The sequence below is a fragment of the Panthera leo genome, chromosome D3 (assembly GCF_018350215.1).
Source record: "Panthera leo isolate Ple1 chromosome D3, P.leo_Ple1_pat1.1, whole genome shotgun sequence".
Classification (NCBI taxonomy): domain Eukaryota; kingdom Metazoa; phylum Chordata; class Mammalia; order Carnivora; family Felidae; genus Panthera; species Panthera leo.
Window position 1 is genome coordinate 53,705,491 of NC_056690.1, and position 24,387 is coordinate 53,729,877.

At 36.3% G+C, this 24,387-nt stretch overlaps 1 protein-coding gene across 2 annotated transcripts in view; it reads right to left on the bottom strand.

Moving 5' to 3' along the window:
• Positions 1-24,387, bottom strand: part of TRAPPC8 (trafficking protein particle complex subunit 8) — an 83,584-nt gene extending 59,197 nt beyond the window's left edge. The window contains exons 1-9 of one of the 2 annotated variants that reach the window (XM_042911493.1): positions 23,893-24,387; positions 15,579-15,773; positions 11,517-11,606; positions 9,835-10,009; positions 7,156-7,309; positions 4,549-4,642; positions 2,987-3,246; positions 2,519-2,634; positions 1,682-1,832 (exon numbers count right to left, since the gene is read on the bottom strand). In XM_042911493.1, coding sequence (XP_042767427.1) covers positions 1,682-1,832; positions 2,519-2,634; positions 2,987-3,246; positions 4,549-4,642; positions 7,156-7,309; positions 9,835-10,009; positions 11,517-11,606; positions 15,579-15,773; positions 23,893-24,049 — 1,392 coding nt within the window. In that variant the 5' untranslated portion in view covers positions 24,050-24,387. The remainder of the gene's footprint in view (positions 1-1,681; positions 1,833-2,518; positions 2,635-2,986; positions 3,247-4,548; positions 4,643-7,155; positions 7,310-9,834; positions 10,010-11,516; positions 11,607-15,578; positions 15,774-23,892) is intronic. The other variant, XM_042911494.1, reaches the window with a different exon arrangement.

Here is a 24,387-nt window from a genome sequence, read left to right on the forward strand (position 1 = left end):
TCTCTCTCTCTCTCTCTTTCCCTCTCTCTCTCTCTCTCAAAATAAATAAATATTTTTTTCGCTCTCTCAGAAATAAAGAAACTTTAAAATTTTTTTTTTTTTTTTTTTTTTTTTTTTTTTTTTTTTAAAAAGGGGTGCCTGGGTGGCTCCATCGGTTAAGCGTCCGACTTTGGCTCAGGTCATGATCTCGCAGTTTGCTAATTCGAGCCCTGCGTCAGGCTCTGTGCTGACAGCTCAGAGCCTGGAGCCTGCTTTGGATTCTGTGTCTCCCTCTCTCTGCTCCTCTCCCGCTCATGCTCGCACTCTCTCTCTCTCTCTCTCAGAAATAAAGAAACTTAAAAAAAAATGTTTTTTTTAACATTACAAGGGCACCTGGGTAGCTCAGTCGGTTTAGCATCCAACTTCACTCAGGTCATGATCTCAGAGTTCATGAGTTTGAGCCCCACATCAGGCTCTCTGCTGTCAATGCAGAGCCCGCTGCAGATCCTCTGTCCCTCTCTCTCTCTGCACCTCTCTGCTCATGCTCTCTCTCTCAAAAGTAAACATTTAAAATTACAGAAGTGAAAAGGAAAAGTAATATAATTTTGCAATTTTAGCTTTACATTTTTAACTTGCCTATTTTAGTTTTATACACACATAATATTAAAATAAATGCAAAATAAGTGGCAATTACTAACAAGCACCTACATGATAATTCCCAATGAAATATTTATTCTCATACTTTTTTGTTCTTCGCACTTTGTTTACAAGCTTACATACTTTTAAAGTGATTATGTAGAATGCAACAGTGCTGATTTTACTCTTTTCTACACACAGAAAGCAAATTACGCATATACATACGACAACTTTAAAAGAACATGAAAATGTTATAAGGCAACAAGTATATTAAATTCTCTCTGGGGATGCCTGGGTGGCTCAGTCAGTTAAGCGTCCGACTCTGGGTTTCGGCTCAGGTCATGATCTCGCAATTTGTGGGTCTGAGCCCCGCATCTGGTTCTGCACTGACAGCCTGCTTGGGATTCTCTCTCTCTCTGCCCCTCCCCTGCTCATGCTCACTCTCTCTCCCTTTCAAAATAAATCTCTGACACACCAAGGTTTACATATCAATTATAAAAACTAACATAGCTGATGCTTACTGACAGCTTATAACATACAAGGCAGTGTGCTAGGCACATCACATGCCCTTATACCTCTTCATCCAACCCTATGCCGTAAGGGTTCACACTATACAGGCGAAAAAACTGAGGCTTAGAGATGTTCAATACATGCCTAAGATGACAGTTTGTCTCACACCAAAGTACATGTTCTTAACCAATGTATAGTCTTACATCAGAAAAAAACATTTAAGCAATTTTAAAATATTTTTCAGTAGATCTAAAAGCATCTGCTAAAAAAAATTTACTCAATATAATAACAGAAACTCAAATTAAATTTTGAAAGCATGCACAAAAATTAGGTACTAGACAAAGCTAAGACATCAACCATTATATCTGACCACGTTTAAACCAGTTTGAGGAAAATCCATCAATTCAGCATAAACTAATTCAAAACCCATAAAGCATTATGTCCTCTTTGAGTACAACTTTATCTCTAGGTTTTTTGTTTTCCATTTCATAAAGAGAGATTTCTAAATCATTTATGACAGTAGAAATAAGAAATTGTAATATTACAGAATACCAACCAATGCACCAGCTGCATAAAGCATTGCTTGATCATTAAGAAAATCTTTCTTTGCAGTATGATAGCAACTATAAGCCAAATCATAATGCTGCACCAAAAAGCATAAGTCAGCCATTTTTCGGATTTGAAGCTCTGGTGCTTCCGGCGGATACCTATAAATATAAAATGAATTAAGAAAGGAATTTGTAATTTATAACCCCTGAACCATCAAATATTATAAAATGTCTAACAAGCTAGACAACTGAGTCTAAAATATTAGGAAAACTAATCTGATTCAACAAGAATTCTGTCTCCAGTGGGAGACTGTCATTTCTCAAAGACATTTGGAAGCATTTATATTTATATAATTTATAGCCCTATACTGAGAACTTCTCAACAAGAGGCAAGAAATTTTTCCATGGTCAAATTATGAGGCAAATGGTCAATTCTAGGTAACTCACTATATACAACCACAAAAAACATAAAAACCCAAAATGAACTTTATTTTCCCTTGAAACAAAATTTTCTAGATATATGCCATGGCTCAGAACCACTAGACCACAATATTTAGATGAGTTATTAATGAATATTTGTTCTAATTCCATCTTTTTACAAATAGGGAAAGAAACCCAAAGTAAGGGACTTTCTCCATTGTTATTTATTTTTAGATACCCAATTCCCTAATGGTTTAAAAACATTTTTTAATATAATTAACTTATAGTCACTGTTCTTATCTACTGAAGTTTTAACCAATATGAAACTAAAAAACTAAAGAGATCATTTTTTGCAGGACATCACACAGTCACACACCAATCAGAGTTAAACAGAGGAAAAACAAAAACAATAATATTTTACTCACAGCAATCCAGATGTATTTTTCAGCTCATTAATGCTTTTTTCTGGAACTTTACTGCCACTAAACCATTTTTTAGTTGCAGAAAATAGAGATCGACTTAAACCTTTTCTTGATATTAGCTACCAAAAAAAAGAGTATACGTTACAAATATGAGATTTAGTATTTTACTTTTATATACAATATATTCTAAATAACTAAAAAGCTTTAACAGTGAGCAAATATTCATTTTAACAACACTGATTTAAAGAAAATTGTCCAATATGCTGGCAAAATCACTAATGTAAATAAGTATCTTCTAGGATTTAAGAGAATTTCATCACTGACAGTGATGCCAATAAATACTGGCATTAGTCTATCTTAAAAAAAAAAACAAAACAACTTCAAGTACTTTAAATAACTTATACTACTATATTCCCAAATTTACTCTTTACTGAAAATTTAAAAGTACTAATCCGAACAATTAAATCTTACCTGATCATTTAATTGCCGAATTGTTTTCTCTATATGTGGCAAAAGGCCCCGAAAAGTGAACTCTTGTATAAACTGTCGAATTCTATCATGATCAGTAAGGGTTAAACATGCACCATGAATAATTCCAGTATTTGCTTTCTTTGTTTCATGTAATGATGAAGCAGATTTTACATGATCTGGGCCATCAATGCTGTTAGAAGCGTCACTGGATGAATCCAACTGAAGTGGGTGAGCTCTAAAGTTATTTGGTAAGCCATCTACTGAAAAACAGATCTTTCTTTTACTTTCAGAATGCAACAGAAAATTGTGATATTACTACCATACTGCTAAAGAAAAAAAAAAAGAATGTTGGAACCCTTCATCTTTCTGTATATCTCAGAAGTCTAAGATACAATAACATTAACATTTTCCCTCCTAAAACTACAGGACTTGAGTTAATATTTGTTACATGTAATAGCAATTTAAAGATTTTAAATAGGGGAGCCTGGGTGGCCCAGTCAGTTAAGCATCCAATTCTTCATTTCGACTCAGGGCATGATCTCAGGGTTTGGACAGCACAGAGCCTGCTTGGGATTCTCTCCCACCTCTCTCTCTGCGCCTCCCTCTCCCCACCCCTGGCTGGCATGTGAATGCATATGCTCTTTCTCTCAAACTTAAAAAAAATTAGATTCATATAAATAAATGAAGAAAATTACAGTGTTAAAATAATATAACGAATAAATTTAAATAACACAACTAAGCAATAACAAAAATTTTAACAAAACAATTTTAGAGGGACGCCTGGGTAGCTCAGTCTGTCGAGCATCTGACTTCGGCTCAGGTCATAATCTCAAGGTTTGTAAGTTTGAGTCCCGTGTCAAGCTCTGTGCAGACAGCTCAGAGCCTAGAGCCTACTTTGGATTCTGTGTCTCCCTCTCTCTCCACCCTCCTCTGCTCGTGCACTCTCTCTCTCAAAATTAAACATTAAAAAATTTTAAAAAACATTTGTAGAACTATCACCATCAAAAACTGTAATTTAGGGGCGCCTGGGTGGCTCAGTCAGTTAAGCGCCTGACTTCAGCTCAGGTCATGATCTCGCAGTCCGTGAGTTCAAGCCCCACATCAAGCTCTGTGCTGACCGCTCAGAGCCTGGAGCCTGTTTCAGATTCTGTGTCTCCCTCTCACTCTGACCCTCCCCCATTCATGCTCTGTCTCTCTCTGTCTCAAAAATAAATAAAAGTTAAAAAAAAAAAAATTAAAAGAAAACAACTGTAATTTAAAATACAGAAATAAAGCTCTCAAAATCATGTCAACTTTGGGAATAATTAATGCTGCACACAGTATCTTTCCCCTTGCCTCCTAAAAAATTTTTAAAAGAAATAGTATATATTACTCTCGGTAAACAAATTTTTAAATGTCAAAAAACGTCAAACTCAAATGACTCAAAAAACTCTTCAAAGGAGAAGCCCATTTTATTTTTATTATGAAAATTTCCCCCATCTTTTATCTATGAAGATTAGCATGCTTTGACAACAGTGCAGATTTTCAACTAAAAGAGAAACTTAGAGAAAGTATATCAAGACCTTTGACTTCGTTATCTAATCCATCCAATGAAAGCAAGTTACTATCAGAATTCTTATTTGAAGTTATAGTACAAGGGCCATCTTCATATGATTCCTATCAAAATAAAATAAAAAAAGCATTAGCGGTTAGTTAATTAATCATGTTTAAGATATCACCAAATCCATCAACAACTGTGGTTTTTCTGCTGACTATAAGCCTCATTTATTTGTTTTAGCAAGACACTTTCTTTTTAGTCCTCCAAATTCTTAATTTCTTTCATATATTTTACCATTCTAATCCACATCTACTATATTCCTAAACGCCCTTTCACGTTCAATCTACTATCCTAATTCTTCTGAATTCAAATGATCTCTACCTCAGTTTACCTGTTTATATGTAATAAGTACATGAATACCTGCAGAGTTGTCTGAAGTAAGAAATAAATGCCAAGAGAGAAGGACTACTAGAGTCAGGCAGGGGAAAATAAGAGGATGGTATGAAATTTCCTGGGTTATGGACATGTGTTAACAGGTTGGAGTAAATTCTGAATATATCACAGTGCATTAGAAATATATCCCATGCAGTGTTTATTTGTACAAAGGCTCTGGTTTCTCAGTCACAAAACAAACTTAAAAATACCCAGACTACTCTGCGAGAGCAATAATTTGAGGTATTATTCTGAGTGTCATGCTTTGAGGGAAATTACAAACTAGTACTTTATAAGATAAAAGCGATCAGGACAAGAAACTGCCACTCAAGAAAGAGTTGAAAAAAGTGGTTATATTTAGCCTGGTAAATACAGAAGGGGACACAAAAACTATCCTTCTATATTTTGAAAGGTGACTTAATGAAAAACTGGTCCCAAAGGACCAAGGAGTATAAGCTAAGGGACATAATTTTTGGTTGATCCTCCAGCTGTTCAGACATGAAGAGAGTACTAGATGAGGTTATTCACAGGTAAAGGAAATTAAAATAGATTAGGGGTTAGGTTTGATAAGCTTTAAAACTATCCTCCAGGAGTGCCTGGATGACTCAATCTGTTAAGCGTCCGACTACTGATTTTGGTTCAGGTCAAAATCTCACAGTCATGGGATTGAGCCCTGCATCAGGCTCCATGTAGAACCTGCTTGAGAGTGTCTCTCTCTCTCTCTCTTGCTCTCTGCCCCTCTCCCTTGCTTGCTCTCTCAAAATAAAAAATAAAAACAATAATAAAAAATAAAAAAGCTATCCTCCAATCCTGGCTATCTAGCTATAGAATTTCTGATACCTCTGTCTTCTTTAAAAGTTCTCAAACTGGTCAATTTGACTTATGTTTCCCTTCCTTAGAATGATTGGACTCTAAATTCCATTTTTGGGGGGCACCTGGGTGGCTCACTTAGTTAAACATCTGACTCTTAATTTCAGCTCAGGTCATGATGTCACAGTTTGTAAGATTCAGCCCCACATCGGGCTCAGCACTGACAGTATGGAGCCTGCTTGGGATTCTCTCTCTCCCTCTCTCTCTCACTGCCCGTCCCCTGCTTGCTCACACACCCTTTCTCAAATAAACACTAAAAATAATAATAAATTCCATTTTTCAATATTGCCCCTATTCTGAGTGTGGCCCTGAAAGACCATTTTTTTTAATAAAACTCCTTCATATGCAACTGGTTTTTCTTTTTTCTCACTTTTTCCCAGCATTTTCTTAAAGTGAGTAAATATCAGTATAACACTATATTTGGACCAAAAATTCCATATATTAGATAGAAAAATAAGGCAAACAGATTATTAAACAATATTTATATTAAGACATCAAAAATTACAAACTTTATAATTGTTATTTTAAAAAGAATATCACAGAGTACCCAATGTAATTCAAATGTACAGAACACAACTATATTTTCATTTACTTACAAAATCCCCCTTCTACACACACACACAGAAAAGTCAACTCCTGATTATCTGAACTAAACATGGGAACTTCACATTTGACTACTACCAAGTGGCATACAATTCTATCTTAGAAGTTCAACAGACCATGAAACCTTATACCTACCCACTTCAACTAATAGGCAATTAACATTAGACTAGGACTCTAGATTAAGAAAGGAGAAAATTAGGAAGAAATAACACTTCCTGAAAATTCAGAAGGAAAGGAAATCAAAGGAAAGTTAGGGAAAAAAGCCCACCCACCTAAAAAGTATGAGCTCCAAAAGGTGGCCATAAGAACAGCATGTTGAAAATGAAGGAAGGCAACCCCAGAGCATGTGGATAATAAAGAATTGACTGTAAGCATTCATAAGGAATTATATGTACAAGTAAAAACTTCTATTCTCTACATGTCTAGCCAATCTCATTCAATTCTTATGTAATTCACTTTTCATTTTTTTAAGAAAAGATCAATTAATACGGATATTATATACCTGAATGGAATACATATAAGGGATTATGTGTTAGTTAAAAACAGTTTTAAACCACTGAATTAAGAGCTCACATGCTGATAGATCAGAACTAGCTAGATTCCACAAAATAAATAAACAATTCTACTAGTTAAATGAAGACTTAAAAAATTCTACAATGATGCCATTATGTCATAAAACTGAAATACAGCTTTTGTGGTTTGCTTCATGGTTGTTTTTTACATATACCTGGTTTTGAATACTATTTTTCTGAAGATACTGACTCCAAGGATCTGGTATCTGTTCATCTGATGCTCGATTAGATGTTCGAGAATTAATTTTAAGTAAATAGCAACCCTGAGTTCCATATTTCTGTTTCATTTCTTCATAAATTGATTCAGCTCTAAAATAAAAAATGGAAAAAAAGTTTGTAGTAAATGGAGAGCATACCTTAGGCAATAACAGATATTAAAATAATGCAAAAATAATTCCCAAAAAAGGCAGAACAGAAAATCAGGTATAAAATAGTAAAAAAATTAAAACAAAGATCATGATCCTAACTGAAATTTAGCTAGCTTGGATATCACCTTAAAGCAGAGTTAACAAAATGTGCTTCAACGGTCAAAGAGACCATTCTGGTGGTCAAACTAGTTGAACTACAGTAAACAAAACCAGCAGACCACCTCCAAGCCTTCCATTTACTCATGTGCACTGTAAATTTCCAAAGAATGGCTTCAAACTTCTAGATCAAGAACTCTTTCAACTGTAAGTACCAGGCTTTAGGGAAGAAGATTTTGGAAATTCCATCTGAGAAAACAAACATTTATCAAAAAACGTAAGCGCCGAAACAGAAAAGTATAGCACCCCAAAACTTACAAAACATCTTTCACTGCTACAGTTTATCCTTCCCTTAGCTGTCTTCAAAGGGACACAGTTCAAAGACAGAAAAGGAAAGAAAACTCAAGAAGAGCAGCTGACTTATTTATTACATGAAATCAACCCTTTTTTCTTGCAAAATTTATAATAGCTGAATCCATGAGTTACATCTTAGATGCAATAAAAAGTAGTTTTATTGCCATAGTTTAAGTTAACTAAGCTATGCTAGCTGGTAGGTGAAAAAATAATTCAAGTGATAACACAGCCTAGGAAGCAAACAGCATATTCTAATGAAAACTGAAATTTTAGTACATAGGGCTAACCTAATTTAAATGGTATCTTTTTAAGTCAATCAGCCATCTGGGGGGGTGGGGGGGGAACAAAAAATTTTGTATTATATATAAATGCAAGATAATACTATACAAGTAACATGCCTGCCAGACTACCAAATCATATTTACACACTATAAAATTAAGGCTGGATTAATAAAAGTTATAAATGTATACAAGCAGATATAAGTATATGTATGTGTATATACACTCAAGTACAATAAAATAAACTGCTCACTTTACCAGTGATACTGCTAAAGATATGAACCACTGATCTAATACCTGAATTACCACTTAAATATCCTAGTTACAACCCTTCAATATGAAGGATACATATCATATTCTATAGATAGAAACTAATTTTAATAGCCAGTTCAAATTATTTCTATTTACATAGTATACTTCATCCACAGGCTACAGACTGTTTATGATTTCAAAAAAAATCCTAAATATTAATTATTCCTCAGAAAAGTTCTTTGGTTATAAAGGAAAATTTATGGGGTGCCTAGCTAGTTCAGTCAGTGGAGCATACGACTCTTGACATTGGGGTTGTAAGTTCAAGCCCCAAGTTGGGTGTAGAGACTACTTAAAAATAAAATCTTTCAAATAAATTAATTAAAATAATAAATACATAAAAGGAAAATTTATTTAAAAGATAATGATATGTGCTCAAAACAATGGCAAGAAATGATTATTTGTATATCCTAAATGGCACTGATTTATCAGACTGACAATTTTAAACAAAAAATTAATTTGATCCACATCCCAAATCAAAAGTCAAAATAAACTCCAAAATCATAAAAATAAAATTGCTTTTTATGTTATCTTATTTTTTAAGAACTTACTATATTTTTAAAGATAAGTTAATCATTTGTTCCAAAGATAAAAGGACTATGGCAAATCACTAATAATGAATATTAAAGGACATGTAAGAAATGTCTGGGGACACCTGGGTGGCTCAGTCACTAAGCATCTGACTTCAGCTCAAGTCATGATCTCATAGTTTCTGAGTTCAAGTCCCGCTTTGGGTGAGCTCGAGCACCACTTCAGGTGAGCATAAGGGGAGCACAAAACCCTGCTTCAAGGTGAGTTCGAGTCCCAAGTGAGGCCCGCTTCTCTCTCTCTCTGCCCTTCGCTCACGCTGTGCCCATTCTCAGAAGGAAAGACAGAAAGACAGACAGAAAGGAAGGAAGGAAGGAAGGAAGGAAGGAAGGAAGGAAGACAGAAAGAGAGAATGAAAGAAAGAAAGAAAGAAAGAAAGAAAGAAAGAGGAGAAGAGTAGAGAAAATAAAGAAATGTCTGCATGTTTTTGAGACTATGAAAACATCAAGGCTAAAAATACAAAGTGACAATAGGGTAAAGAGTGGAAACAGAAATGCCCTTAAAAAAAGTCAAGAAGTGAAAAGTTAAAAGGAAAACTGAGAAAAGAAAAAAAAATGAGAAAGTAAGAAATAACAGCTAAGACCTACAAGTGTAAAATGGCAGGCACTTTGGTACAAAGATTGTAGTAACAGATATATATTGAAAGCAAAGTTTGGATAAGCATATGAAATCAAACATAAAATAACTTAGCTGTTGAACATAACAAAGGTATAGTTAAATGTTTTATTAGTATTTTTACTTTCTTAGATAAAAAAATACATCTAAAATTTAAATAAAACATGCAAACTAATATCTAATCATATAACAGGGAAACATTTTTAGTTAAAAAAATAAAGCTTACCTCTGTTCATCTCCTGCACTTACATCATGTAAAAGTACATAATATTTAAGTGTATTTGGTATAAACCACTTGGGGTAGGAATAGTCACTGTTGTGCTGAATTCGATGCTGTTCTTGTGATAACTTTGAAAACTGTTCCACAGGTTCAGCTTCACTAGATGATGCTACCAACATACCTTGTAAACCATATTAAGGTAATTATCACTTATCACTAAATGATACATATTATCCTATTAAAATAAACTTTGAGGAAATTTTCTAAGCTAAAAAATCTGATTTCACAGATTTTCACTGCAAACACAAAATAATTTCTCCAGCATTTCCAAATAACTCAAGGTTTTAAATCTCAAATACTTTTTTGACAATGGCTTTTAGGTCATTTACATACATAAGGAAATCCATGAACATAAAAATGGACAATATCAAAGTTACACATCAACACAATGAACAATTCTGCTGAATCTTGCTCCTCTCCATTCCATCTCACTGCGGCTTCATACTCTATCCTACCTCTTAACTTTCTCTGCAACCTCATTAAGAAAACTAAAAAGTCATAAGCATCAAAAGAGGTTAACAGCTATAAAACAGGTTACTAAAATAATGGAAAACTGCTTTTATATATGAGATCTTGCATAAGAAACTAATCTTGAGGCAATTAGCAAAAGCAGTTAACAATGACAGTTCACATTTACTCTTTGGTTCAGAAACTTACTAAACATGAAATATTTGAGCTGGAGAAAAAAGAAAAACAGTAAGTAAGCCATCAGTATTCTTACTCTGTAATAAAAATTAATTTATTAAAACCAGTCTTGTCTAGGATGTCATTTAACAAAAACAACAGTTACAAAAACTTGAAGCATCATCAATGAAAAATAATTTTTCTATTCTCCCATGTCCTCTCAAAAAATTTGCCTTCATAGGGGACACCTGGGTAGCTCAGTTGGTTAAGGGTCTGACTTCAGCTCAGGTCATGACCTCGCAGTCTGTGACTTTGAGCCCCGCGTTGGGCTCTGTGCTGACAGCACAGAGCTTGGAGCCTGCTTCAGATTCTGTGTCTCCCTCTCTCTCTCTGCCCTTCTCCCGCTTGCACTCTCTTTCTCAGAAATATACATTAAAAAAAAAATTAAAAATTTGCCTTCATAGAACTATTTCTGAGATTACTAATTTCCAAAACATTTGATTTTAAGAAAACACAAAGGTCAGGGGGCGCCCAGGTGGCTCAGTCAGTTAAGTGTCCGACTTCGGCTCAGGTCATGACCTCATGATTTGTGAGTTCAAGCCCTGTATCAGGCTCTGTGCTGACAGCTCAGAGCCTGGAGCCTGCTTTGGATTCTGTGTCTCCCCCTCTCTCTGCCCCTCCCACATTCATGCTCTCTCTATCTCTCAATAATAAATAAACGTTAAAAAATTAAAAAAAAAAAAAAGGAAAGGAAAGAAAACACAAAGGTCAGGCACCCGGGTGGCTCAGTCGGCTAAGTATCTAACTCTTGATTTCAGTTTGGGTCAAGATCTCACCGTCATTAGATCAAGCCCTGCTTCGGGCTCTGCACTAAGGGAGGAACCTGCTTAAGATTCTCTCCCTCCTTCTCCCTCTGTCCCTTCCCTACTTGTGTACTAGTGCGCTCTCTGTCAAAAAATAAAAATAAATTAAAGAAAAAAGAAAACACAAAGGTCAAAGGATACATGCTAAATAGTGGTTCAGAAATTCATGATCTGATGCTGGCATCGACTGAAGAAAGGTCTCTCTGTAAGACTCAAACCATGGAGTGGTAGCTAAAATAAACAAGATATACAACAGTTAAAATTCCTCAACAGAATCAATTTACAACAAAAAAAATGTCAAGTCCATACTCCTAAAAGGTGTGAAATAAGCATTTTTCACTTGTACTTAAAGATATAAACAAGCATTTTCTACCTCTGCTTTAAAATTAGTGTCTGTGCCATACACACAAATATATTCAAATATAGGAATATACATTTGCAAAAATAAAACTGACTTATTCCTAAACCTACACAATGATCCACAACCTACTTACCTATTAATCCTTTAAATATTACCTACATGAGTAAAAAGATTCTGAAACTAAAGTTTTGTGCTCCTCTCCTCTTCATAAACATCATTTCAAAACAATGGTTTCTTAACCAACAGTGATTTTGACCTCCAGGAAATATTTGGCAATGTCTGGAGATACTTTGGGTTGTCACAGTAGGGATGGGGTTGTGTGCTACTGACTTCTAGGCAAATACGTCCAGAACAGTGCAAAACATCCTACAATGAACAGAAGACAGCTCCCCACAAAAAAGAATTATGTGGCTCAGAATGTCAATAGTGGTAAGGTTGACAAGATCTACTTTATAATTTGATTACTTGAGTATGACAATAACAAAACTTCTTTAAATGAAATTTCAAAGTATATTTACCTTGTAATCAAATATAAGGAGGTGTGTTTTCACATTTTTATAAATGTATATAATGTAATTCTTAAAATGTCAAACCTCTCTTGCTCCATGCTAAGCATTTTACAACTATTCTTTATTTGTTTTTAAACTAACTTACAGTTAAGTCATTAGACAGGTCATTTCACAAGGTTTAAACAGATTATATAAATCACAGTTTTACTAAAGGACATTCTATTCCTAGCTATTTATGCCGACTACCAAACCTTTCACCTCAATCACTGAAAAACCTAATATACTTTGTTCACATTATAATACTACATTAACCAACTGGAAGGTAAAGGGGAAAAAAAACCATTCAATCTTGGCCAAATAGTAGTATCTAACCTGGTGCCATATATAAATATATAAAATTTTAATTCCAACAAATACCTTATGAGAATAACCCATATATTGTTTAGGAGGGCTATCAATGTAACAATTTCATGTTCATTGCTATATGAGAGGAAAAGCTTTCTTAGAAATACCATAATCTATATGAAAAGTGACAAAAATTGGAGAATAAATGACAATACTAGCCAATGTTATAACCCATTTTCTTTCTAACCAACCAATAACCTATATCTTCCCCCAAAATCAGTCAAAATCAGTCTAGCTAGAAAATTAATATGTATTTTCACTCAGCACCAAGGACAAGAAAATAAAAGATAATGAAAATTTGGTTAAATAGGAAGGAATCTTCACAGACTTGGGGAAATGATGTTCTCTATCTACCAAACTACTTTAATAGACTGTTAAAAAACAAACAGTCATAAAACAGCCCCCCCCCCCATTTTACAGATAGTCAGACATCAGACTTGAGCATCTTTCTCTGGAGAAATGAAATGGCCCCAAATAAAAGAACCATAAGTATTGGGCAAATCTAAAGCCTATTCACAGCCTCACCACCCAGTACAGAAGTCCACTAGATAACAAGAGTTTATTATGCCCAGCGGGGCTTTTAATTCTCAGTTTGAAATAGAAAATAATGCCACGGGCTCAGCAGATATGTGAGAAAAGTTTCCAATGTGAAAAAGTGACCAAAACAAACTGAAAAAAGTAATACAAATGAGAGGAAAACACAGGATAAAAGAAAACTTAAATACTAAAAGAAGCCAACAACAATTTATTAATTTCCTGAATTAAAATACCACATGACACAAGAACTGCCCAGTACAAATAGGAAAACAAAGAGAGCAAGGCAAAGTTTCAAAAAAAAAAAAAAAAAAACCACATACACACACAATAAACATTAAAATTTCAACGGAAGGTTAGGAAAATAAAGCCAGAGATAAAGATATCACCCAGAAAGTAAAACAAAAAGACACAGAGCTGTAAATGAACAATATTTATAAAAAAAGGAAAGAACACTAAAGGAGCAACTGAGAAGTTCTACATCCAATTAACAAGTAGTTTCAGAAAGAACAGGGAAAAACAATGAGGAAGAAATTAACCAAGAAACAGTATAAAAAAATTTGTCAAGTTTAAGAGTATGTATGCCCAGGGCACCTGGGTGGCTCAGTCAGTTGGGCGGCCAACTTCGGCTCAGGTCATGATCTCACTGCTGGTTCGAGCCCCGCCTGCATAGGGCTGCGCTGACAGCTGACAGCCTGGACCCTGCTTCGGATTCTGTGTCTCCCTCTCTCTCTCCACCCCTCCCCTGCTCATGCTCTGTTTCTGTTTCTCTCTCTCTCTCTCAAAAATAATAAATCATTAAAAAAAAATTTTTTTAATAAAAGAGTATGTATGCCCAAATTATCAAAAGGGGCTGCTGATACGAGTGAAAAAAAAAAGTTAAATTAGGCCCAAAATGAAACTTCAAAACAGAGATAAAGAGGCTCTAAAAGCTTCTGAAGGCTGGAGGGAATGAGGGGATAGGTATCCTAATGTCATCCAGCTTCTTTACAGCAATACCAGAAACTGAAAGTGGAATAAATCTGAAGGAAATTATTTCTAACAATATATATAGCCAAACTATCAAATATAAAAGCTAAAAGCATTTTCAGACATTAATTGGCTCAAAAACTTTACCTTCCAAGTGACCTTTCTCAGGAAGCTACTGGAGATGTCCTTCACCAAATTAAGAAAATATACCAAAAAAGATAAAACTGAGAGTCTACAGAGAAGAGAAAGGAAGGAAATCCCCAGGCTGACAGCTGTGGAACAGACCTTGAAAAGTAACTAGTCCAACGTGCAGCAGAACAGTGTTTTGCAACTTTTATTTTGTAATCTCCCCTATGAGCCTTTTAGACATTTCTAATTAGTCTTCACAGATACATACATGTACCGTGCACCTATTTATGTACCATGGTCCTTTGGAGAGTCACAAACCATTGTAATATCTAGGATTTTTGCACCACTGAGAACCAAATTTTCTCCCCCACTGACAGATGATATCATTCCTCACTAAGAATGCAGAGAGAAAACTTCAGGAAGGAGATCCTGATAAACAGATTATCTGATAAATTAATGTCAATCATGAAATCTTATCAAGAGGCTATTGGAAGTTTAAAAGACTAGGAAGAGATACAAAGAACTCTAAGCAAGTTTGCTTTTTAAAAAGGCAATTGGGGGAGCGCCTCCTAGGTGGCTCAGTTATGCATCCAACTTCGGCTCAGGTCATGATCTTGCAGTCTGTGAGTTCGAGCCCCGCGTTGGGCTCTTTGCTGACAGCTCAGAGCCTGGAGCCTGCTTCGGATTCTGTGTCTCCCTCTCTCTCTGCTCCTCCCCGCTCATGCTCTGTCTCTCTCTCTCAAAAATAAAATAAACATTAAAAACAATCTTTTTAATAAAAAATTAAAAAATAAGCTCTTACAAAAAATTAAATATTTACTCATATATTAGAAAAATGTCTTCAACTTAACACCAAGCAGGATAAAAAGTAAAATAAACTTAATTCTTTTTATTTTAGTATCACTTATGTCACAAAAGAATATATTGCTTTTTATCTACTGCTAGTTCTTTCACTCTAGATTTATCATGCATAAGTTTTAGGCATTACTTTAAGTACTGGAAAGAAAATAAAGAGCCAAAGTTCCTGTCCTCATGGAGCCTTCTATTAACTTTACAATTAGAACTATAAAAACATTTTCATTATAAAAAAATAAAATGAAATGATGTAATTCATAGTTGGCTGCCTACTTGACTATAATCTCTGTAAAAGCAAGGATTGGTTTTTTACAATACTGTATTCCCAGGCTCTAGCACCCAGTAGGCATTTAAATATTGAATGATTTCCAAGATACAGAATTACTTTTTCTAACAAAAGAAAATTTCATTTAAATAGTAGTAATAAAACTTACTACATACCACTGATGTTGAGGTCATAATCTCCTGCTGTAATCACATTAGCTACTAATCCTTCCGCAGGCTGACTGCCAGAAACAACATCATTCAAAAGCTTCCGAATGGCTCCGGGTTGAGGTGGTTGGGTGATAATGTTGCTTACTGCTATCTTCAGATTTTTGATTATGTGAAGTTGATTATTAGGATCTCTCATATGTACTTTAAAAAAAAAAAGGAAAAAAACTTGAAATTAATCCTACACAATAACAATCCAACAATAAACAATTGGGTTAATAGTTTACAAAAAGAATGCACAAATCAAAAACCAGGAATTCCAAGTGGAAGTCTTCCAGAAGTACAACACAACTGACTTACTTATATACCAAGAGGGCTAGGTAGAGTCTAACCTTCTCCCTCAATGCTACTACTCACAACTTTGCTATTTGTAGGTCCTTTCCTTCCCCCTATTTTCTGGAGTTGCCAGGAACCAATCCCCATCTATATCAAATCCCTAATTCTCACTCACCCTAAGGGCAATCCCCAGGCAGTGTGACCTGTGAGATCTGTAGTAGCAATGCTGAAAATAGTAAAGGGGAAGAAAGGGGAATTAAGTGCTGCATGTGGGTTTCCTCTGCTTCTCCTAGTATACTGCCTGCATTCTCAGCCCTATTCTACCATCACAAAACTCAGTGCCCACCCCGGAGAAAGATGTTGATAGTAGTAAGGCTATGTTCTGGAACATAAGGTATATGAAAACTCTGTATTCTCTGCTCAACTTCACTATGAACCTAAAAAAGAAAGTCTGCTCTAAAAAAGAAAGTCTACTTTAAAAAAAAAAAACAAGAAGAAAATGCCCAGATCCCTTCCCCCACCCCAAAACCCTGACTCCACCCTGCTATAGGCCTTGCCAAGGCGACAGGATTTATAACCAGTGTTTCAGAACTTTAGGTCAGGGGATAGGTTTGCAGGGGACTGTAACAAGACGGTGTCCACAGTGCACAGCAGGAAATGTGAACATATTCTTTTCACATAAATATAATCAAAGAAGATCATTAGTTTCCATAACAGTATTAAAAGCAGTCCATTATATTAAGGACTCAACTTTTATTTTTATTTTTTTTTTAATTTTTTTTTAACGTTTATTTATTTTTGAGACAGAGAGAGACAGAGTATGAACGGGGGAGGGTCAGAGAGAGAGGGAGACACAGAATCTGAAACAGGCTCCAGGCTCTGAGCCATCAGCACAGATGCCCGACGCGGGGCTTGAACTCATGAACCGCGAGATCATGACCTGAGCTGAAGTCAGACGCTTAACCGACTGGGCCACCCAGGCGGCCCTGGACTCAACTTTTAAAGTCAGACTTTACTTTAAATCCTAGCCCACCACATGTTATCCTAAAAACTTTTCAACTTTTCTATGCTTCAATTTCCTCATCTATAACATGTAATTAATGCCTTCTTCAAAGGGTTACTTTAAGAATTTAGATGAGATATCGTTAGATGAGACAATTAAGTGAAAAGCACTGAGCACCAAACCTGACATATACATAACTATATAGTTAGGTGCTTAAGAAAAAATGAAAGCAGCAGGTATCACACACATTCAAGTACAGCATGGATCATCATTTTTAAATAAGAGGCAAATTGGAAAACTGGCTTTGGATACCTACCCATTAAAAAAAAAAAACAAACACTTTTTTTCCTCAGAGGAGAATCTTTACATCAAACTTTTTTTTAAGTTTACTTATTTATTTTGAGAGTGTGTGTGTGTGTGTGTGTGAGAGAAAGAGAGCAGGAAAAGGGCAGAGACAGGGAGACAGAGAATCCCAAGCAGGTTCCGCACTGTTAGCATGGAGCCAGACGTGGGACTCAAACCCACCAACCGTGAGATCATGATCTGAGCCAAAATCAAGATTCAGACACTTCACTGACTGAGCCTCTATATGAAGCCCATATTTTAAAATAAAGTTACATCAAATGTCTTCCTAAAATTTCCTATGTGTCCTCTCTGTTGACTTCTCAAGTTTTAATTAACAAACATAAGACGATAATCTTTTAAAAATACTATATATGGCATAAATATGTACACTTGTATTATAAAAATAAATATATGTATAGAAAGTATACATGCAGGGGCACCTGGGTGGCTCAGTCAGTTAAGCGCTCGACTTTGGCTCAGGTCACGATCTTGCGGTTCATGAGTTCGAGACCCACGTCAGGCTCTATGCTAACACCTCAAAGCCTGAAGCCTGCTTTGGAATCTGTCTCCCTCTCTCTCTCCCCCTCCCCTGCTCACGCTCTGTCTCTCTAGCTCTCTCAAAAATAAACATTAAAAAAATTAAAATAAAATAATTTTTAATTAAAAAAAAAGAAAGTATACATATAAGTTCCATTATGACTGGCTATGATTAAAAAAGGAAGAAAGGAAAGGGAAACTCAAATGTATAATATTTGATTTCTTTTTAAAGAAAAGGAAGAAATACAATGTAAATGTAATAAGATTAATATTAGTTGGTTCTGGGTAGTGGGAAGCTTAGTAGGAAATTCTCTGAATTCTTCAATAATTGTTTGTTTTCTAATTTAAATAAACACACACAAGCCTTTTTCCCTAATTAAATTTCCCAGCTGGTCTAACTATGAAATAGAGAAAATGAAAAGCATGAAAATACTATGCTGCATTTCTGATATCTTTTAGAAAATACTGTACAAGTATTCTCCCTAAAGTTGGTCTCTAATTGTCAAAAAACATAAAAGTGTCTCTCAAAATTTTAAACTGGCTAATTACTGTTAGTATCAACACAAAAAAGTGTCAACACAAAAAAGACATTCTAGGGTCGCCTGACTGGCTTAGTCTGTAAAGCACATGACTCCTGGTCTCAGAGGTCATGAGTTTAAGCCACACGTTTGGGGTAGAGGTTACTTTAAAAAAAATAAATAAATAAATAAAGACATTCTAGTTTTGCCCATATTCAGAATGAGTTTATCATTTATTAGGTAATCCTACTAATACATCCAGAAATGAGTTAACAGATGTGACAGCCAGCCTCTGAAACAGTCCCCAATAATCCTGTATTTTGAGTTATGCACACACTTGTGTAATCCCTTCCCACCCAGGGTTGTTATATGTGCCCAACAGAACACAGCAAAAGCAAGAGTACATCACTTCTGAAATAAGGTTATGAAAGAGTACAGGGTCTATCTTGGGTGCACTTTCATCACTCCCTCTTAGCGAAACTAACTGCCGTGCCATGGGGATACTCAAGGAGCCTATGGAAAAGCCTACACTGCACACAACAGAGATCTCAGGAAAACATCTAGTGAGGAAGTGAGACTTGCCAACAACCACATGAGTGAGCTTGGAAGCAGATCCTCCAGCCCTGATGACTACGGTCTAGGCTGACAGTACCACTGCAACCTCAAGAGAGACCCTGTCCAAGAGAGACCCTGGGACAGAACTACCCAGCTGAGCTACTCCCAGATTCCTGACAAACTGAGAGACAAGATAATGCTTTTGTCCCCCCTAAAGTGCTTAATTTTGGAGTAATTTGTTATGCAACAACAGAGAAGTAAAACACTGGAATATCCCAAAACTAACCTAATAAAGAGGAAGATAAGAGCTAAGAACGATTTAAAAAAATACTCTGAAAAAACTCACACAGTTCTAAAGCTTGGCCTCATTAAGAGTATATCACAAAAGGTGACATCATAATCACATGACATCTCAATTTCAAAATGAAATTCAGCTCTACCATTGTCTTACTTTTACAAGTTACCATATAAATATAATTTTTTTGTTGTTTTATATAAGTAACCTCTACCCCCAACATGGGGCTCGAACTCACGACCCAGAGATGAAGACTTGCATGCTTTTCCAACTGAACCAGCCAGGTAGCCTCATAAATATAATTTCTTGAATATTGTATTATGAAGTAAAATTTCCCAGTATGTGCAGGTCCACAGACTACTGTTTTCTCAAGCTAATTAAGAGTTGTTTCAGAAAAATCAATTTCATGTTCAAATAAATTTGAGAAACATAGGATTAAGTTTTTAAAAAGTCTCTTTATACCAGGTCTTCCCAGAGCCTTTAATGTGCTCAGTGACACTGTAATTCTTCCAAACACATGCTATTTGAAGCAAACTTATTTGATCATAAAACTCATTTGCAGGGCATGTATAACACATTGGGTGTCCTATGGAATATATTTTTAAAAATGATAATATCTTCTATGTTTTTACCTAGCACACGAGACTTTACTATATACAGGAAACCTGAATTGCTGGAAAAATAATCATAACTTGTACAAAAATGACACAAACAACATATGTATCTAAATTTTAAGGGGTGCCTCGGTGGCACAGTTGGTTAGGCCATCTGACTTCGGCTCAGGTCATGATCTCACAGTTTGTGAGTTCGAGGCCTGCATCAGGCTCTATGCTAACAGCGTGGAGCCTGGAGCTTGCTTCGGATTCTGTGTCTCCCTCTCTCTCTGCCCCTCCCCCGCTCACACTCTGTCTCTCAAAAATAAAAACACTAAAAACAAATTTTAATTTTGAAACTTGACTTGAATTCATCCAAAGTTTGGTACTTGAAAAATTTGTAGGTTAATTATCTAGTCACACTAACATGGTAGTTAAAATTAATGAAATATTTCCTTTTAAAGAAAACTAGAGGCAATAAGTTTCCTTCAAAGGTCCTTTAGAAAATACTCAAGATTTACACTGAAGATTTACATTCTGTTCTTTTTAAACCCTTAATTTACTCCAGTTAAAAATAATACTTTTTGAAAGTGACAGTCAAGTACTTTCAAAAGTTGATGTTTAAGTGAAATTTTCTTAAGTCTTATAAATGTCTAAATGATATGTTGAAATACTTTTTAAAATTACTGAAGAACTATCACTATGACAGCAAAAACAGTGAAGTCTGATTAAGTAATACTACCACCACTATTCTTTGAAATAAATGGCCAGTAGAAATTTCTCAAGCAATATTAAGATTACAAACTTTGTGTTGAAATCACGAATATATATTCTTTTAGGTCTCAAACATCTATCTAGCATAACGATAAGAAAAATATATATACTCATCATTACTTAATATAAAGAAATACTTGTTGGATTTTAAAACATGTATCCAAGAAATCTAGAATGGCTCTCCACTGACTAATACAACAAGTCTAAACTTTTATTATTTTTATTTAAACTCTATTTTTAAGGCCCTACACATGCATGGTATTCAAATTTGTTTTATCAACCCTCCCTCACTATTCACTATAGCTTTAAACCATGGGTTTTTCTACTGAAATTGGAAAAAAAGTGCACTGTACATTGGTATCTCAATAGTCAAAGCAAGTTTTGACCTCAAATAACAATATACCCGCAGGCCAGAATGGAGTCCAATTATTTTTTTTTAACACTCCTTTCTCCTTTTAAGGAAATTTTAGCTGTTTTAGTTAGTTGTGTTCTTAAACTATGTGCCTGAAGTTATATTCTCATGCCTCAGTGCCTAAAGATACGCTATCTTTGAGGAATCCCCACACTTGAGACAAAAAACAAAAACAAAAACAAAAACAGTAGCCTTTTCTGGATGGCTAAGAACCCCAAAATTTATTTATCAGCAAAAAATTAAACTACAGAAAATTATGTCCTTTTCACCAAATTTCTAATGCCACCACCAAAGTCCAATGTCCTAATCACCTTAAACTTTGAAATGTTTATCAACTCTTATTTATCATTATAAACCATACAATTCTAATCTCCCCAACTTGATACCCTTGCTCAAGAATCTATGACTACCACGCATTTTTACCATTAGATATGAAATCCAAAATCCCATTCCCAGAATTCAAGATCCTTCCTTACCTAGGAATCATCTTCCCTTACTATACTGTACTCTGATGGGGCAGTTTCCTCACTGCTCAGGAAGCACTCAATCTTAACTTCTAGCTTTTGCCATTCTCACCTCATCCCCATCCTCAACGGGAATGCTGGCACTCTTCCTTTCCATCAACTCTCTACCTAACCATGAAAGTCCAATTCATTTTGTTTCTTCCTAAATCTTTCGCAGTTTACAGAAGGAAATCAGAAAAATCCTGAGGTGGGCCCCTATTCACTGCACTATTCAATACAGAAAGCACCAGCCAGATGAAGCTATTGGGTTGGGCACTTGAAATGTCTAATCCAAACTAAAATGTAAACCTTATAAATGTCTAAATGCATACCAAAGTTCAAAGACTTAGCCATAAGAACATAAAATACTAAGATGTTTTATACTGATTACATGTTGAAATAGTAACATTTTGGAAATATTGGGTTAACTACAATACTAAAACTAATTTCACCTGCTTTTTACTTTTTTTATAGTGTGACTTCTAAATAATTTTAAATTATATATGTAACTCACATCATATTTCTGCTGGACAGCACTGCTCTCTGGTGTGAATAACAATCCTACTGCCAAGAGATAAGATGACTTAAGAATACTTTGAGTCACATTGCCTGTTTTTAAATCTTTCCCACATATAGGACTGTAGACAAGTTAACATCTTTATGACTCAATGTTCTCAAATTTAAAATGGTGAGAAGAGTTATCTACTCTATAGGATTCAACGAGAACTAGAAGAGAAGAGCTAAATAAAGCAGGTATCAAGTAGTAGCATTATTCCTCATCAACAAAGCAGGAAAGAGCATACACATCAAAGTCAAACTGATTCTCACACTTTTTTTTTAAGAACGTAAGAATGTAGGGCACTTTAAGGGCCCCTGGGTGGCTCAGTCAGTTAAGTATCAGACACTGGATTTCCACTCAGGTCATGATCACAGTTTGGTTCGTGAGTTCAAGCCCCGCGCAGGACTCTGCACCCACAGCATGGAGCCTACTTGGGATATTCTCTCTCTCTCTCTCTCTCTCTCTCTCTGTCTCTTCCTCTCTGCCCCTCCCCTACTCTCTCTTTCAAAATAAATAAACATTTTAAAAACAAAACAAAAACAGAATGTAGGGCACTTTGTTGTTCTTGATTTAGTAGAACATTGGAGGAGCTGAGCTTGATGGCTAAAGTACAAGCTGAAGAAAATCCAAAGGTTCCCAAACTTTGTTTTTTTGGACAGCTCCCACTCTCATTTAAATAATAAAGTGAACTTATGGAGCTATTCTCTCAAAGAATACCACCTGTGGCACATAAATACATACATGTATAGCACAGCACTTTCTGTGAAGAAATCATCATAACCAAATAAACATCATAGTCATTTGCTTGATACAACCTCATCATAGAACCCTTCATTTTATTCGGACCTTAAGAAGAAAGAACTTTATTTATACTTTGCTATGTTCTATTTGCAAAGGTAAATATATTGGTTAAATACTCGGGAGTTTTATTATGCTTATTTTTCACTAATAAAGAATGTAAAGGTGATGAAAACAGGCGGCTCTTCAATTAAAGACACATTTCTCCTGTTGATTAAACTTTTATCTGAAAAACTGAATCTTACGACTTTTCCATTCCTATAAATCTATTTAATTCCAACCATCCAAATTACAACTTGTCCTTACTTCTTCATCCATCAGGCAAAAGGCTGTTGCAAGTTTTATTATTTTTATAACATTTTTTTTCACAAGAGGTTAAATAAAATACTATATGCCTAAGAAAATGTTTACATTTTCAAAGAAAAAACATAACTAAATAGAAGCTTAGAAAGAGATAGGCCCCAGGTGGGCACCCGGGTGGCTCATTTGATTGAGCATCCAACTCTAGATTTCCGCTCAGGTTCATGAGATCAAGTCCAGCAGCAGGCTCTGTGCTGACAGTGCAGAGCCTCCTTGGGATTTTCTCTCTCTCTCTCTCTCTCTGCCCCGCCCCTGCTCTCTCACTCTCAAAATAAATAAACTTAAAAAGAGACAGAGCTAGGCCCCACTACCAGAAGAATACTACTCAAAACAACTTTGAAAGTCCAGTTTAACACCCAGGAGAAGATGATTCGCCTTCTTAAGACTTCAGCATCTTCCTACCCTTACCTGCCTTGCAACTTCCTAATTCCCTCCCTATGGTCGTTGAAAACAGTCTCAACGCCCTTCTCTGGGGCTCTCCCCCCCCCCTCCCCCAATTACCCAGCAGCCCGGCTGGTCCGGGGAAGAAGGAAAGTGCCTAGAGAAACTAGAGGTTAGGACCGCGCTGTCTTGACAACCTCACTCATGGCCCCTCCCCCAGCCGCCAGTGGAGACACCCCGGGGCCCCAGCCGCGGACGCCACTCTACCGGCTCCGAGATGTAAACATCGCCCTTTTCTTCCCTTCCCGGCCCGGCTTTGAGGAAGCACAGTGAAAAAGGGAGGAGACCACATACCCTCCGAAGTGAGGCGAGAGAAGGGCTTAAGCAACTCCGCGAAGCTAAGGTGATTGAGGCGAGTGAGCCGCTCGGCTTCGTCGCTGCACAGCGCGGCGACACAGGGGACGAAGGAGTCCGGGATTAGCTCCTGCACTGATTGTACACACTGAGCCATCGCCGCGGCACAAGCAGCGGCGGCGCCCGCCCTCCGGCCCGCTCTCAGAGACTGATCCTGCGGCTGCAGCAGCTACTGCCGCCGCCCGCCGGCCTAGCCCGGCCGGGCGGGGCCCCACACTGAAGCCTTGAGACCAACAGAAGGAACAGACGCCGCTGCCTCGGCTCCCAGGCACACACCACGGACCCCTCCCCTGCACCGCCGCTCCTCAGGGCTCGCCCCGGCGTCCTCACATTCCACCGTGATGGGTGGAGACGCCGACAATCGCCAGTTAACCCTCCAGACGGTAAAACCTTGGTCACTGCTCGACCGGAACCGCCATGTTGAGGCCGAACCCT